We start from the raw sequence: 14,308 nt of genomic DNA on the forward strand, positions 1-14,308 counted from the left end.
GAGGCCAGAGCTTGTATAGGGTGGGAGACCCTATCGCCCATGGGGTGGGGGCCTGTCGCCCGTGGGGGGGGCGACAGGCCCCCTCCCTCCACACACCCCCAGCCAGGGACCTCTTTGCAAATTCAAAAATAAAAAAATACATTAAGATCATGTCGCCCTTTGCTTGGGCGAAAGGACCCCTGTCGCTCCAAGGCGGGCGACCAGGGGCCATTTTCGAAATTTTTCAAAATGGACATGTATTTTTGATTTTTTTTTAAATATAAAAAAGAAAAAAAACGCTGTCCAGCCCGGCCTCCAACATGAACACAGCGGGCGGCCTGCGACTCGCACGGCCATGGGCCATGGCTACAGTCAAGGCCAAGGTAGTACAACACGCACGAAGTGCAATGCAAGCAGGACCAACTCCAACTCCTCCACGTGTAGTATTTATACGGCCGTACTGTACACGTGATGGATGGGTACTCCTCCGTAGATGTACGGGCTCCGAGCGAGCTGCCGTTTTCAGAGGGGATGGGCCTCGATCTCGTGCGCTAGGGTGGCCGTCAGCCTGTCCGCCCGCTCGTCCTGGCCGCCGGCGAAGTTGTACACCCGGAAGGCCAGCTGGAAGACTCGCCATAGCATCCTCGACGGCGCTGCGGCCGGCGGAGAAGCACCTGCTGGCGACTGTGCGCTCGTCTTCGTCTCCCTGGCATGCTTGCTCTCCTGCAGCGAGAGTGAATTTGTATCATTAATTGTGTGTGCAGATGCATTGCTGCTAACTAGATGTTGGGCGACACGTAGTACAACTGTACAAGTACTAGTACCTCCAAGGCTAGCTCCATGCAGGTGGACGACAGGTCCACCATGCACTCCTTGATCCGGACCAGCACGGTGAAGTCCAGGTGGATGTTATGAGACAGGAACCGCTTCGCCTCCTCGTCTTTGTTCCGCTCGATCATGTCCACGTCGTCTTTGATCTGCACGCGCGCACAATGCAAGTCCGTGTCACCAACACAGCACAGCATCATGGCTTGTGCATGCTGACCAACGTGTGTGTCGAACCTTGTTGAAGTAGCCCTCGACTCTGTCAAGCTGGTTCGAGAGGGGGGCAGCCAGCTTCCAGCCCTTGAGCTTCGACACGATGCCGTCCAGCTTGGAGTAGAGCGCGGACGCCATCCTCAGCGATTCCAGCTTCTTGGTCGGGAAGCCCTCGAACCTCGCCAGCACCTGCAGCAGCGCAGCTCGCCAGCCGCCAGCATGTCAAAAGAGCTCGCCGAGGAGGAAACAGTTCTGACCGAGTCTGAGCACGATGGGAACAGGCCTGTGTCTCGTCGGTCAGGCACACCAGCTGCTGCTCGACGTGTTGATGGAACCTCACCAGCTCGGCCATGTCCCTGGACTCGAACGAGCTGATGGCGTCCTTCAGCTCCAGGATTGCCGCGGCGTGGTTCTCCGCGTCCTCCTCGATCTGCCGGAAGTAGGCCGATCTTTCAGTTCCAAGTTTCCGACAACAAAAAAAAAAAAATTGGAAATTCATTTCGGCGACAAAAAAAATGGCGGCGCGCAGCATGTGCCACTCACTACCTCTTGGTCATCTCCGCCAACGCATCGGCCATGCCCTGGCCGGCTTCGCTCTTGGACCCGCCCGGCGTCCGGGGCTTCTTCCCGGTCTGTCTCTTGCCGCCGTGCGTGCAAGGGCCTTCCACTCTGTCCCGCAGATGCCTGTACAGGGTGCCCATCTGTGCAAACCGTTTCAGCTTGCCGGCGGTTTTCTTGGCGCGCAGCGCGGCCGAGATGCTTCCGGGAGGCGGAGGGGGCGGCGCTCGTGAGACATTGGCAGGCGGCGCTCCTTGCGGTGGAGACGATGCACTTGCCACTACCTCAGCGGGTTTGTCCGTTGATGGTCCTCCTTGCACTCTGTCTCCGTGCGCCGGAAGTGGCGGCGTCGGCGTCGGCAGTACGCTTGGCGCGGCGGCATTGCCGTCCATGGATGACGGTAAGCTAGGCTGACCTCCTGCCTCCATTGACGGGGAGATTGCAGAGCCGTCGACGTCAACCGTGTCTTGCTGTGCCGTCGGCGCGGCCACCTTAGCAGGCTGCGCGTCTGGGGGTGACGCCACTGCCGGGGAGGCATTGTCGTCTTGCATTGCCTCCTCCCACGACTGCAGCAGCATGGGCATGCCCAGCAAGGGCATGGGGGAGGATGGCGGTGCCGACAGTGGAGGTGGGGACATAGACGACGGCGTCGACTGTAGCAGTTCAGAGTCACCGGTAGGAGTTGACGGTGGATCGCGCCTGCTGGTCTGGCCACCCTCCCCGGCGCAACTGCCTTCATCCGCCTCTTGCCTTGGCACCGGTTTCTGAATTTTCAGTTGTTTCGTGTGCCTCATCATTGCACTGTCTTGGCAAAGTGTTGCGACCTCGGCACTATCTGATGGATGATGGCCGGCACTTCTGCGGTGAATCAAAGATCTGGTGCGACAGAGAACAGGAGGTTGGCTTCTTTTTTCTGGACGAACTGCAGCAGCTGCTGCTGCTGCTTTTGCACTCGTGGAGCTTTCCATGAAACTGAAGATTTCTTTCGCCGCCGGAATCACCTGATCAAGAAGCATAGCGACATGCTCACCTACAATCCAGTTTCAACAGTGAGTAATGTAAGTTATGTAACTTGATTACCATAAATCAGTACTACAAGACTTCTGGTCATATGTTGACAGCAAAACGTTGACTTGGGCAAGGCAACCTGCATACCTATATGATCTAAGCCCTCGCTCTCTGTGATTGTTTGCTTCTCAAAGCCCAAGTTACTCAATTCGCTGCGTTCTGCATGGCAATCTTGTACCGACATGAGGACCTTTCGAAGGTGAACCAGACCCTGTTTGTTTTTCAGAAGTATAGAAATCAGACTTCCTTATGATAGACCCTGTTTGACAGGCTACATGCTTTATCATGGATGGTTCCCAGGAGAGATTTTGAGAGTATTGTACATATAAAAGGGGTTCAATTCAGATGACAGACCTGCTGTTCAGAAGATGTATTGTTTCCTGATAGGCCTGATAAACATTTCGGATATGTAATCTTCAGAGCCTCCAGGGTATCCAGAAGTAACTGCATTAAGTGGGAAGAACAGATTTGTATAAGCCCTTCATGGTCTCCAAACGAGAAAGATGTAAAGTTTTGGCATGAACCTGATCCAACGCATCGCATGAACTTCGACATGGCAGATCCAGAGCCTCTCTCAGAAGGATGATCTTGCTGATGAGTCTTTTCTCCAACGCCGAGTGGGTTGGCAATAAAGGACTAGGATTGCAAGAGCCAGTGTCCTCAGCAATTGTTGTCAATAATGCCAGGCCCTCATGTCTGTTGGACGCAGCGGAGGCCTCCTGCAAGTTTTTTATTCAGATTAATTAGCCAATTCATCTATACGTCATCAGTAGAATCCAAGTGCCCATGTTCATGGATGCAGCGGATGCAGAAGACAAACAAATTGAGACCTTTAGTGGTGATACATCACGGCGATGAACGGGCACATTAGAGAAGGACAATGCACGGTGAAGGATGCTAGGCGCCATCCTTGACCGTGCTTTGTGTCACCCTCAACTACTTCTCATTGGATCAATGAAGCCTACACCACAGATCAGAAATACGAACATGAACAATTAACTGATCCTGAGAAGCAGATCATGTCGTGCGATTATTATGCTATTGTGGCCGAATGATGTGTATGAGAAGCACTGGGGGCTCGAGGAGAATCCAGCAATCCCTTTCAGGACATTAGGACTCTCAGAGAGAATGGATGACCCCATCGGAACAAGGACAATGTGCATGGATATATGCAGGGAGAGAGAGGAAGGAGAAGGGAGGGACCAAAGAAACAGATGAAGAATGGCAGGGACTTATTGAGACAGCAACAGAGTCATGGCAACGGAGCAAGGCTTATAATTAGTGCAGGGGATTGGCTAAAAATAAGGATCCGGCTTAAGGTAGGCGTATAGGTTGGTTGGACGAGAACTGAAAGAAATGACTTGGAGCTTTCCGGAACTGAGCATTTCGATCAACTTGCTTGGCACATCGTGCCATGGATCAGCACCTGTGAATGTACATGAGTCTGTGAGATCTGGAATGATTAGAAATGCTGAAATCAATAACCGAAAAAGTTTACATAGGACATGCCAGTGATATATGGTGTTGGAAAAGTTCTTCATCTTCTCAGTCCTTCCGGTTTCAAATGCCATAAGCTTAATTCTTTTTTTAAGAGGAAGCTGCTCACAAACTTCTTCTAAATTCCATATCTCTTCGATAATTTTTTAAAGAAAAAACCTTCTTTAATTGGATGGGAGTTGGACAGATTTCAGTATGGAACATTGAAATCTGTCCCAACATTGGCAATGTCCATGCATGAGTGCAAACAGATAAGCCGAGCACTTGCCCTGTTCGCTGTCTGCTTGCACGATGCCGCCACTATATTTTTACAGCAGCGTCGTTGATGCGAGGAAGAAGACAAGCTCTAGAAGCTCGATAGATTCCAGGGCACGGCCGGAGTTACCGATAAGCACCTTCCTACGCTTCACATCGATTGCTCCGCCCGCCAACAGCCACATGGCAAATCGCACAATGGCGATGCCCAATGCAAATCTCTATAAATAGGCACTCGCGTCGTGCTTTGCAAACTCCCCCGGCCAATCCCAGCCACACTAATCGCAATGGTAATTACTTGATGAATAGCACGAGAAAGGGCAGAGGCTAGTTGTAGGTACCTGGTCTGGACTGGTCCAGAAGAACCATGGGCTCCTTGCATTGCAACGTCGCCGCCTCCCCGTCCTTCTCTAGCACCGGGAGCAGCAGCGGTAGCAGCGGCGGCGACAACGTCGTCAGCAGAGATGGCAGCGTCAGGATATACGCGTGCTTTGCGCATGGCAGCAACAACAGCCTGGAGTGTTACGAGCCTGGCGCCAACACATGGCGCCGCGTTGGCGCGCTCCCGGGAGTCCCTGACGGCCACATACTGAAGGGATTCGCTGTCGCCGCGCTGGGCGAATCCGTGTATGTGATCGGCGGCCGGCTGTGCAGGAGGGAGCGTGGCGCCGCCGCCGGCGTGTACCAGGACACCGACGTCAGCGTGAGGGCAGACGTGCTCCGGTACGACGTGCGCCGAGGGGAGTGGCAGCACTGCGCGCCGCTCCTGCTCCCGCGCTTCGACTTCGCGTGCGCGCCGTGCCGGGGCAGGATCTGCGTGGCCGGCGGGCAGTGCTCGCTGTCCGGCGCCCGGGGCACGGCGGCGGCGGAGGTGTACGACGAGGAGAAGGGCCAGTGGTCGGCTCTCCCCGACATGAGCACGCTGCGCTACAAGTGCGTCGGCGTGATATGGCAAGGCAGCTTCCACGTCGTCGGGGGGTTCGCAGAGAGCACGTTGACGGCCGGCGACGCCCATCTGACGCCGGGGACCACCGTGCTGCAGTCGTCGGCGCTGGAGCGGAGCTCGGCGGAGGTGTTCCACTGCTCGAGGGGCACATGGGAGATCCTTCCAGGGATGTGGCAGCTCGACGTGCCCCCGAACCAGATCGTGGCGGTGGCGAACCGGCTGTTCAGCTCCGGCGACTGCCTCAACTGCTGGAAGGGCCACGTCGAGGTCTACGACGGCGAGCTCAACATCTGGAGCATCTGGGACCACTCCGCACTGCCAGACCTGTCGCTGCTGGCCAACCTCCCGTCGTCGGCTCAGCGGCTCTACCTCACCATGGCCGACGTCGGCACGCAGCTCTATTTCCTCGCCGGGTACCAGGTGCCGTCCAGCAACGACAGCTTCAGAACAGTCTCGCTAGTGCACAGCTTCGACACCAACGCTCCGCCAGGGTTGGAGCCAGCATGGAGCAGCTTCCAGCCCAAAATGGAACCGGACGACATCGAGGACGAGAGCAAGGAGCTGTTCAGCCAGTGCTGCTCGGTGCAGCTCTCCAGCTAATCACACAGATCTAGTCACCACTCCGCCGCATGTGCGTCATGGTTTTCATCGTAGCATCATGCATTGTGTCTCATCTATATAGACCTGCTATTAATCTGGTACTTGTGCTCGTGCTCATGTGGTGAATATGTTCGATCCATATGTATAACAAGAATCTGCATGAAAAAAAAATGATCTGTCTTCTTTAGTACTTTCTGACATGACTATATGGAGCAGTAATTCACATGTAGGGAAAGCATGTAGCAAAACGAGAACTAAAAGCATAGCAGAGGATGAAAACTGACAGGCAACAACATCAGCTGATGAATTAATCAAAGGTTTAGACATTTGAATAGTCAGCAGACGGTGCTGAGCAGGCATAGATAACTGTCTTAGCCAATACGCTTGCCACTTGACAGGCAGAAGTTTGAAAGAAACACATCATTAGTAAAAGCATGCGCAGATGCTTTTTATCGAAAAAAAAGCCTATACAAAATTACATATGCCATGGATGACCAAAGCCAGCAATTTGTCAGGTCTCGAGTGACGGCTTGTTTATGAGCAGACAAGCTAATACTAACCTACATGCTGGCACTTTTACCCCCTCATTGTTATAAAATACAGATATGAATACTTAACCGATTCTCCGAGCTACCTGTACGAGATATCAGAATGTAAGACAAAAAAAGGAAAATTTTATCAGAGAGGGTTAACAACAATTATTTGTAAAATTCACCTTTGCAGGCTATGATCAACATGAGGTTATTTGCAGCAAAGATTTTTTTTTTTGGATCATAGTGTTGATGAGTTCCACAGCATCTAAAATTCTCTGATGAAGCAATGCTCCGGAACATGCTATTATGCCTCTATCCAAACCTTCCAAGTAAATACCCCTTGAGAAGTCCAACTGGCGGCCTCCAGCATCTGTGACCACTCCACCAGCCTCTTGAATGATAACCACCCCTGCAGCATGATCCCATATCTTCTCCTTATATCCAGTTCTTGCAAATTTCATAAATATCTCTGCATCACCTCGTGCTATTGCAGCATACTTCACCATGCTGTACACACGCAGAGGTTGAGTCCTGGAAACAAACCAAAAAGATATGAATACACAGCATATTCAAAAACAAAAGTTGCAATTTACATACTACTGAGTACTAAAGATAAGCATGGCCAGCTACAAGAGTCACATTATGGACAACATTTCACTCTGTTTGAACTTTGAAATGTAAAACCAGTATCCTATTTAATAAAAACCTTGTGCCAACTAGTGCATGCCACTCACAAATGTATGAATAAATTTTCAATCCGGTAAAATGATATCAGCATTGTTGCACTGAAAAATAAAAGTAAGAACTGACCTTAATCCTACGCTATGAGCAAGTCCTGCTGTAAAGGAATGGCTTGAGTTGGCTTTCTCAACAGGTTCACAAAATGTTGCTGACATTGGATCACTGATGGACGATACTTGAATCTCCCTCAGGTGACGCCAATCAAGCTTACCAAAGTCATGAACCAGTGGCTGCATCCAAGCTTGGCCACATCCTTTCTGAGCATACATTACACAACCCTTATGCCAGGACCCCAATGGTGGAGGAGCAACCTTAGACATCAATCTGTAGTACTTTTGGTAATAATTGAGCCACTCCTTTTTCATTGGATAATTTGGGCACCCGAGAACACCAAGTATAACTTCTCCATCTTCAATCAAGGCTAGAGCGATAGCATATTGATCCCCTCGAACAAAACCAAGGGTGCCATCGACAGGATCAAGCACCCAAAATCTTCCTTTCGGACCTCCGGCAGAGCTGCATTTCCGTATGGCTTGAATAACATCATGAGCGCCGAGCTCTTTCTCCGGGGATCTCAGCCCATACTTTGGAGCTTCAACCAGGCAACCATTGACAGCCACAACAACGGATTCAAGCAAAGCCGCACCGTTGCTACTAGATAATGTCTCATCATCTTCTTCAGCGACAATCGATATGTTGTCATCATGAAAGGAATTGGAAAGCAACCAGCTTACTGTCGCTTGAACACCCCAATCTGGCATGAAGAAGCACAGCAAAATGTCACCATATGCAAATTACAGAGGCACGAACTGCTGCAACCACATATAGGCAAAGTATCTCCCTAACACATGGAGCAATCATTAGACCAAGAGTTGTGTTGTATCAGTTTTTTGTATTGTCGGTACCCCGGGACCGGGTACCCCTCCTACCATGTCTGGGCAAGGACTCGCGTAGTTATCCTAAACTACACGCTGAAGAGCAGAGCAGCCGGACCCGGGTCCGGAGTCCACCTCGCCGGGCCAGCGGCCCCGGACCTGCTCTCTGCTCGGGGGAGGGTCCGGTGACGCCACGTGTCCCAGAGAAGGCAGCGCTCGGCGCAGATAGCCGGGGGTCCCCGGACCCCCCGGCGCGCGGGGAACCAGCATTTCACCCAAGAGGGGTCCGGAGCCGCCACGTGTCCGTGGGCGCGGGCACGAGTCTTCCGCCGGAAGACTCGCCCACCCACCGCATTTAATGCGGGAGGCTGAGGCGTGCTCTGTCACCGTAGAGCACGGGGCAACCTTTGCCACTCCACTATTGGTCGCGTATTACCAAGGTGCACAGTGCAGCCGCAGGCGCCGCGCGCACGGTGCACGTTAGTCTGCCGCATTAAATGGATGCGACGACACAGCCCTTTTCATCATGCCGCCTAAGCCGCAAGCTACGCGGCATGAACAGCATGTGTGGCACAGCCTACCCGGCTAGCTGCAAGCGCCGCACCAACATGACAGGGCAAGACCACGCCGGTCGAAGGGTCTGCGCCGGTCAGTACATCCATGCGGACGAGGCAGCGAAATCCCGGAATAAGATCTTCCCCAGGCGTAGCACCATAATAGCGCTAGGTGTAATGTTATTTAAATACATCCACGTTGGGCCCATCTGTCGGGGTCCCAACGGCTATGTACGTGCCTCCCTTTGACTATGAAAGGAGAGCACACGCTAGTCTCAGGAGATGGACTAAGACTCTCTCCCTCACACTCTCAGCTCACCAGCTAGAACCACTCTCGAGCAATCTCTTGTGAGCACAGGCAATACAACACACAGTGGATGTAGGGTATTACGCTCCGGCGGCCCGAACCACTCAAATCCTTCTGTGTTCATCGTGTTCTTGTATCTAGATCGGACTAATCCTAGCTACCCCCGAGTTCATTCTCCCTCAGGGCTTAGGCGGGTGCATTCTGGCACCCGGCTGGGTTTACCACCCGACATGTATAATCTAGTATCCTGGAGCAATGAATTCTACTTTATTCTATTGGTTGAACCAAGCAGTCCATGGGGTAGTGTTGTAACTAGTCAGCCAGTCCAAGTACTATTATCTAACCGTCGTCGTCAAGTGTGGGAAATTATGTTTCACTGCAAATAATGCTGCAACCCAACAAAGGTCAATGACAATTGATAACTAAGTATTTTATTACTGGGAGTTGTGACCCAGGTAATCATCGTCTATCCATCACCAGCGCAATGTATTTTCCAATTTTCTATTGCAGCGCAGTGTTAGTTTGCCTAATCCCCATTGCAAATCGCACGAGAATGGAGTGAGTACTTGGAAGCCGCGAAGGGTAGGGAAACTAGTGGGGATTAGCAGCGAGTACGAACCAGCGACTGTGACGGGGGAGCGGTCGAGTTTGGAGTGGACGCGGCCGCCGGCGTCGGCGCTGGGGTGGAGGAGCGAGTCCTGGACGCGCTGGCACAGGGTGCAGGCCACCTGCACGACCCGCACCGCCACCTCCATCTCCCTGGCGTAGTCCCTCGCCCCGCCCCCGGCGCCGCCGGGGCAGTCCCACAGCCAGTCGCGCTCCGCCCCGGCCCGGAGGTGGCCCGCGGAGCCGACGCCGAGAGAGGACGCCACCGCCGGAGCCGGCGACGGGGCGCAGCGGGGGCGCGGCAGCGGCACCCCGTGGCAGCGGCGGCGCACGCCCCACTCCGGCGCGGCCGCCCAGCCGGCGAGGCGGAGGCTGCCCATGGCGACGGAATCCCAAGGCCGAGCGAACCCGACCGGATTAGCGCTCGCCCGTCGCCCTCGTTCGATGGATGGGGCCGATCTAAAATACTAGCGGGAATCTGATCGTTCCGAGATGCTTCGGTTCGCACTGCTTTTGTTAGCCGCCGCCGCCGGCGGCGCGCACGACCACGATTGCGAGGCACTGGCAGCAGCAGGGCCCGGCCGTGGCCCGTGAGTGGTAACGAACTCCTCCCTCCCTCCCTGTAGTGTCATCCATCCTCTTTGCCAGCCGTGTTCCCACACCCCCACCAGCGCCAATGGAGTGGTACAGGTAGGCCCTTGCGATATTTCTGAGGACGACGATACGCACGATACATACATACAGCATACATAAAGAAGAATCCGGAGATATTCAATCGCGGAAAACGTTTCCACTAAACAACTCAGGATCATGAAATTGGACCATGATTACCCTGTTCTGCTCCAACGGCCTCCAGCCAGCCAACAGTGTTTTCCTCACACCACTCCAGCAGTAGCCAGTCAGCAGTATTTTCCTCTCACACCACTCCAGCAGCAGCCTCCAGCACCAGCCAAGCAAACAGGGTGAAAGTGTACATGGCAGTTCCAAATTCATGGTCAAGTTGTTCACTCGTGTGTCAAATAAATTGGCTAATATTTGTTTCCAGCGTTCTTCACCATCTATGCTCAGTTTGCAATACAATTTCCTGACCGAGTTTTGAACAACAGCAAATTGCCGGCTTTAAATGTGATCAGAGCCCACGCAATTTGATGATAGGAGATATAGTTGATTTGGATGCAGCGTCAAGTACCCAAGAAGCCAAGATATTCAATCACGGAAAAGGCCTCCAGTAAATCCAGTTCAATCTCATCATAACCTTCATTATTTTTTTGGGGAAGTCATCATAGCCTTCATGGAGGGCTATGTTTGTGAATACTGCTTATGTTTGCGAGCAGTACAGCACAGCATACATGACACTAAATTTTCCAATTCATCATGATCAAGTTCGCCACTAGATGCTGTGGCGTTTACTCATGTTAAAGAAATTGGCTAATTTGTCTATGCTCCGCTTGCAGTACCAATTTTGCCGAGCGACTTTTGAACGCCATGCTGAAGCTAAAAAATAAATCAGTTGTCTCGTATATAGGGGCATGAACGCTTCAGAGCCAATGCAATTAGATGAGGAGACAGTTCGTAAAAAAAAACCTAAAAACTATCGACCTGTTCACGGTGCCAAGGACCAAAGTAAATTTTACAAAGCCAAGCCAGGGACCAGAATTTAATTTCTAAGTTTATCAAGCAAGGGCTACGCTTCCCCCGAATTGCTTACTGGCGAGAACCAAACAGCACAAATATTCTCAACTAACCAGAACAGGCGAGGCCAAGGCCCAAAGTTTAATTTTTTAAAATTGGAGGGGCCGCGCGAACGCGTACCCCATCTACCACAAATTACGACGTCCACTCTCCCTCTTGGGGAGATGGTAGACCAGCGCACCCACCAAGTGCAATGTGGGCCACTGATCTAGGCCATGGGCCTCCTTGATCGCCCATCGACCCCGTCCAGGTAAGTATGGAGCTACGGGGCACCATGGGCATGTTATGTAGCCAGCACGGCCGCTCGCAGCTTCTGGCTCGCCGAGGCGGGACTAAACACCGCGCGCTCCTGGTCCTGGGAAGGGAGCGGACGGCTCAAACTGAGTAGTCTTCACTCCGTGCTGCTGCTTGTTTGGGCCGGTAAGGGAGAGCAGTATATGGGCCAAGCCTGGTAACTTTCAAGTGCCGATTTTGGACTCGTTTTCCTCTCCAGGTCGACTCGATCACCAAGCGCGGTTGACAGACCCGAGCTCGGCCCACAAACAACTGATTGGACGAGCCCAAAAGCACAGTCGTAGGAGCTTCTACTACACTTTCCAGTGGTGTGGTGGAGTTATCGAAAGGAGCAAGCAACTGCAGCGAGCAAGCGGACAGAGGCGGCCGGAGGGAGGAAGATGAGGGCGGTGGTGATCACGCGCGGCGGCGGGCCTGAGGTGCTAGAGGCCCAGGACGTGGAGGACCCGGCGCCGCTGGGGGAAGGGGAGGTCCTCCTCCAGGTCGCCGCCGCCGGCGTCAACCGCGCCGACACGCTCCAGCGCCACGGCCGCCACCCGCCGCCCGCCGGCGCGTCCCCGTACCCTGGGCTCGAGTGCTCCGGCACCATCCTCGCGCTCGGTCCCAACGTGCCCTCGCGATGGTCCGTCGGCGACAAGGTGAGCTGAATCAGCGGCCCTGCCTGCTTTGCTCCAGTGGCAAATTGAGATTTGGCTTCTTCTGCTTCTGTTGTTTTGATTGGTCTTGTGCACTTCACTGTTGCCTTGCAGGTGTGCGCGGTGCTAAGCGGCGGCGGGTACGCGGAGAAAGTGGTGGTGCCGGCGGGGCAGCTGCTGCCCGTGCCGGAGGGGGTGTCGCTAACGGACGCTGCCGGCTTGCCCGAGGTGGCCTGCACTGTCTGGTCGACCGTATTCATGATCAGCCACCTCTCCCCCGGCGAATCATTCCTTGTAAGAATAGCCCACTCTTTTCGTCTCCACAGCTGCGTGCCGTGATGTGGAGTGGTTAGTGGTAGAATCCCAGTTCCTTTATCCAAATTTTGTATACCTAAATCACTAAGAGTCACAAGTAACTGTCAGTAAATGGTGCTTACAATTGTTGTTCTTGGAATCTTGGCACAGGGTTACTGTTTATTCCTGATGGCTGTGTACCTTCAATTTTGCAGATCCATGGAGGATCAAGTGGAATCGGTACTTTCGCTATTCAGATTGCAAAGCACCTCGGAATTAAGGTTTTTGTGACTGCAGGTTTGTTCACTGTAATGGAAATGATATTATAGTTAAATATTATTGATAATACCCCTACTAATTCCATCAAAATATTATAGGAAGTGAAGAAAAACTAGCGGCCTGCAAAGATCTGGGTGCTGATGTATGCATAAACTACAAAACTGAAGACTTCGTTGAACGTGTCAAACAGGAAACCAATGGAAAGGGTATAGCCTACCACCTTATTATATTTGGTCATTTAGGGTTTAGGGTTTAGCATTGTCATACTATGCCACTGGTACCTGCATGCTGGTAGCACTCTTTTGTAGTATTTCTCCTTGGATGAGCTGCCTTTATTCAATACCACGGACCAAGACATTATATTAAATTTTCATGTTGTACAGACTAATCTGAAAATCTCTTTACCAAGGTGTTGATGTCATTCTGGACAATATCGGAGGATCATATCTCCAGCGTAACCTGAACAGCTTAGGTGTTGATGGTAGACTTTTCATCATTGGCTTCCAAGGAGGCGCTGTAGCTGAAGTGAACCTGCAAGCTGTTCTTGCACGGCGCTTGACCATACAAGGTATTTTTAGTTAGTTGCTTAGGTCTATAGCCAATGACAACCATTCTGAATTCCAGTGATGCTCAGTACATGTTTTTTCCATTTAACTATCTTATATGTTTTGTCGGTCTTAGGCCTTGTTCGGTTATATTGGATTCATTCCAGGATGGGAATAATATGTATAGTAAGAAACTCCTGATAGGTACAACACGAGACCAGGATTTATTCTGACCGGGAACTAATTGCAACAAAATAGACTCAGATAGGTACAACAAGAGACCGGAAATCAATCCATGAGTTGGGTGTAGAATCAATCACGATCTCTTGTTGTACCTATTATGAGTCTATTTTGTTGCAATTAGTTCTCATCCCCGAATAAATCTTGGTCTCTTATTGTACCTAGTATGAGTCTTTTGCTATACCTATTATTCCCAGTCCGGAATGAATCCTATATAACTGAGCAAGGCCTTAGGTGTTCTCTCTATAGGTGTATGCACTAGTAGATGTTTTACTTTAGCTCATATTATGCTATCAAAATCTTGTGCAGCTGCTGGACTGCGTGGCAGAAGCCCTGCAAATAAAGCTCAGATTGTCAGCGAGGTGGAAAAGAATGTGTGGCCTGCTGTCACAGCTGGCAAGGTGAAGCCGGTGATTTACAAGACGTTCCCGTTATCTGAAGCGGCTGAGGCGCATAGATTGATGGAAGCTAGCACGCACATCGGCAAGATACTGCTGCTCCCTTGACAGTGCATGTAGTGTTTGGACTCTCGCTTTGGGAGGAAGTTTAGGGCTTTGGGCACATATTCAACTTCTGTAACGGCCTCTATGTATGTTACGGTTGTGGCATGTCGTTTTGTCTTGTAAATTCTATCCTTGAAGTGCTTGACATTTTTCTTTGAACTGTAATGTAATAAATTCTGACATTTTTCTGCGACTAGTTATGCAATAAGAACCTGGTGCATGGTCTTATAACATGCCGTCACGCTACATGAATCCAGTTTGCTGCCAGT

The 14,308-nt window shown here is 51.8% G+C and overlaps 3 protein-coding genes, 1 non-coding gene and 1 pseudogene across 4 annotated transcripts; 2 read left to right on the forward strand and 3 right to left on the reverse strand.

Moving 5' to 3' along the window:
• Window positions 1-484: 484 nt before the first annotated feature.
• On the reverse strand, window positions 485-4,732 carry LOC120657539. Its single transcript, XM_039935873.1, has 9 exons — window positions 3,474-4,732; window positions 3,168-3,362; window positions 2,998-3,087; window positions 2,731-2,854; window positions 1,564-2,605; window positions 1,301-1,466; window positions 1,042-1,206; window positions 804-956; window positions 485-702 (listed from the first exon to the last, which is right to left on the reverse strand). Exons 1-9 carry the CDS (start codon window positions 3,549-3,551, stop codon window positions 502-504), a joined length of 2,214 nt encoding a protein of 737 aa, XP_039791807.1. The 5' UTR covers window positions 3,552-4,732; the 3' UTR covers window positions 485-501.
• On the forward strand, window positions 4,661-6,053 carry LOC120657538 (F-box/kelch-repeat protein At1g16250-like). The gene has a single exon (XM_039935872.1). It carries the CDS (start codon window positions 4,763-4,765, stop codon window positions 5,939-5,941), a length of 1,179 nt encoding a protein of 392 aa, XP_039791806.1. The 5' UTR covers window positions 4,661-4,762; the 3' UTR covers window positions 5,942-6,053.
• Window positions 6,054-6,216: 163 nt separating this feature from the next.
• On the reverse strand, window positions 6,217-10,201 carry LOC120657540 (annotated as a pseudogene).
• Window positions 10,202-11,346: 1,145 nt separating this feature from the next.
• LOC120657919 lies at window positions 11,347-11,507 on the reverse strand. Its single transcript, XR_005668448.1, has one exon. It is a non-coding gene; the product is annotated as a U1 spliceosomal RNA (small nuclear RNA).
• A 333-nt stretch (window positions 11,508-11,840) lies between these two features.
• On the forward strand, window positions 11,841-14,285 carry LOC120657542 (quinone oxidoreductase PIG3-like). The gene is made up of 6 exons (XM_039935874.1): window positions 11,841-12,181; window positions 12,293-12,472; window positions 12,688-12,769; window positions 12,850-12,957; window positions 13,161-13,319; window positions 13,846-14,285. Exons 1-6 carry the CDS (start codon window positions 11,924-11,926, stop codon window positions 14,040-14,042), a joined length of 984 nt encoding a protein of 327 aa, XP_039791808.1. The 5' UTR covers window positions 11,841-11,923; the 3' UTR covers window positions 14,043-14,285.
• The last annotated feature ends 23 nt before the right edge of the window (window positions 14,286-14,308 follow it).

This window comes from Panicum virgatum, chromosome 1N (genome assembly GCF_016808335.1).
Source record: "Panicum virgatum strain AP13 chromosome 1N, P.virgatum_v5, whole genome shotgun sequence".
NCBI classification, from domain to species: domain Eukaryota; kingdom Viridiplantae; phylum Streptophyta; class Magnoliopsida; order Poales; family Poaceae; genus Panicum; species Panicum virgatum.

Bases quoted from the DNA above. Each gene is read 5' to 3' on its own strand.
- LOC120657539 (XM_039935873.1), bottom strand. From the start codon at position 3,551: ATGGCGCCTAGCATCCTTCACCGTGCATTGTCCTTCTCTAATGTGCCC. The intron at 957-1,041 runs GTTCGACACACA...GCGCGCGTGCAG, and splicing joins TCGAGGGCTACTTCAACAAG to ATCAAAGACGACGTGGACAT. The intron at 703-803 runs GTACTAGTACTT...CTCTCGCTGCAG, and splicing joins GCATGGAGCTAGCCTTGGAG to GAGAGCAAGCATGCCAGGGA.
- LOC120657538 (XM_039935872.1), top strand. From the start codon at position 4,763: ATGGGCTCCTTGCATTGCAACGTCGCCGCCTCCCCGTCCTTCTCTAGC.
- LOC120657542 (XM_039935874.1), top strand. From the start codon at position 11,924: ATGAGGGCGGTGGTGATCACGCGCGGCGGCGGGCCTGAGGTGCTAGAG. The intron at 12,958-13,160 runs GTATAGCCTACC...CTCTTTACCAAG, and splicing joins ACAGGAAACCAATGGAAAGG to GTGTTGATGTCATTCTGGAC. The intron at 13,320-13,845 runs GTATTTTTAGTT...AATCTTGTGCAG, and splicing joins ACGGCGCTTGACCATACAAG to CTGCTGGACTGCGTGGCAGA.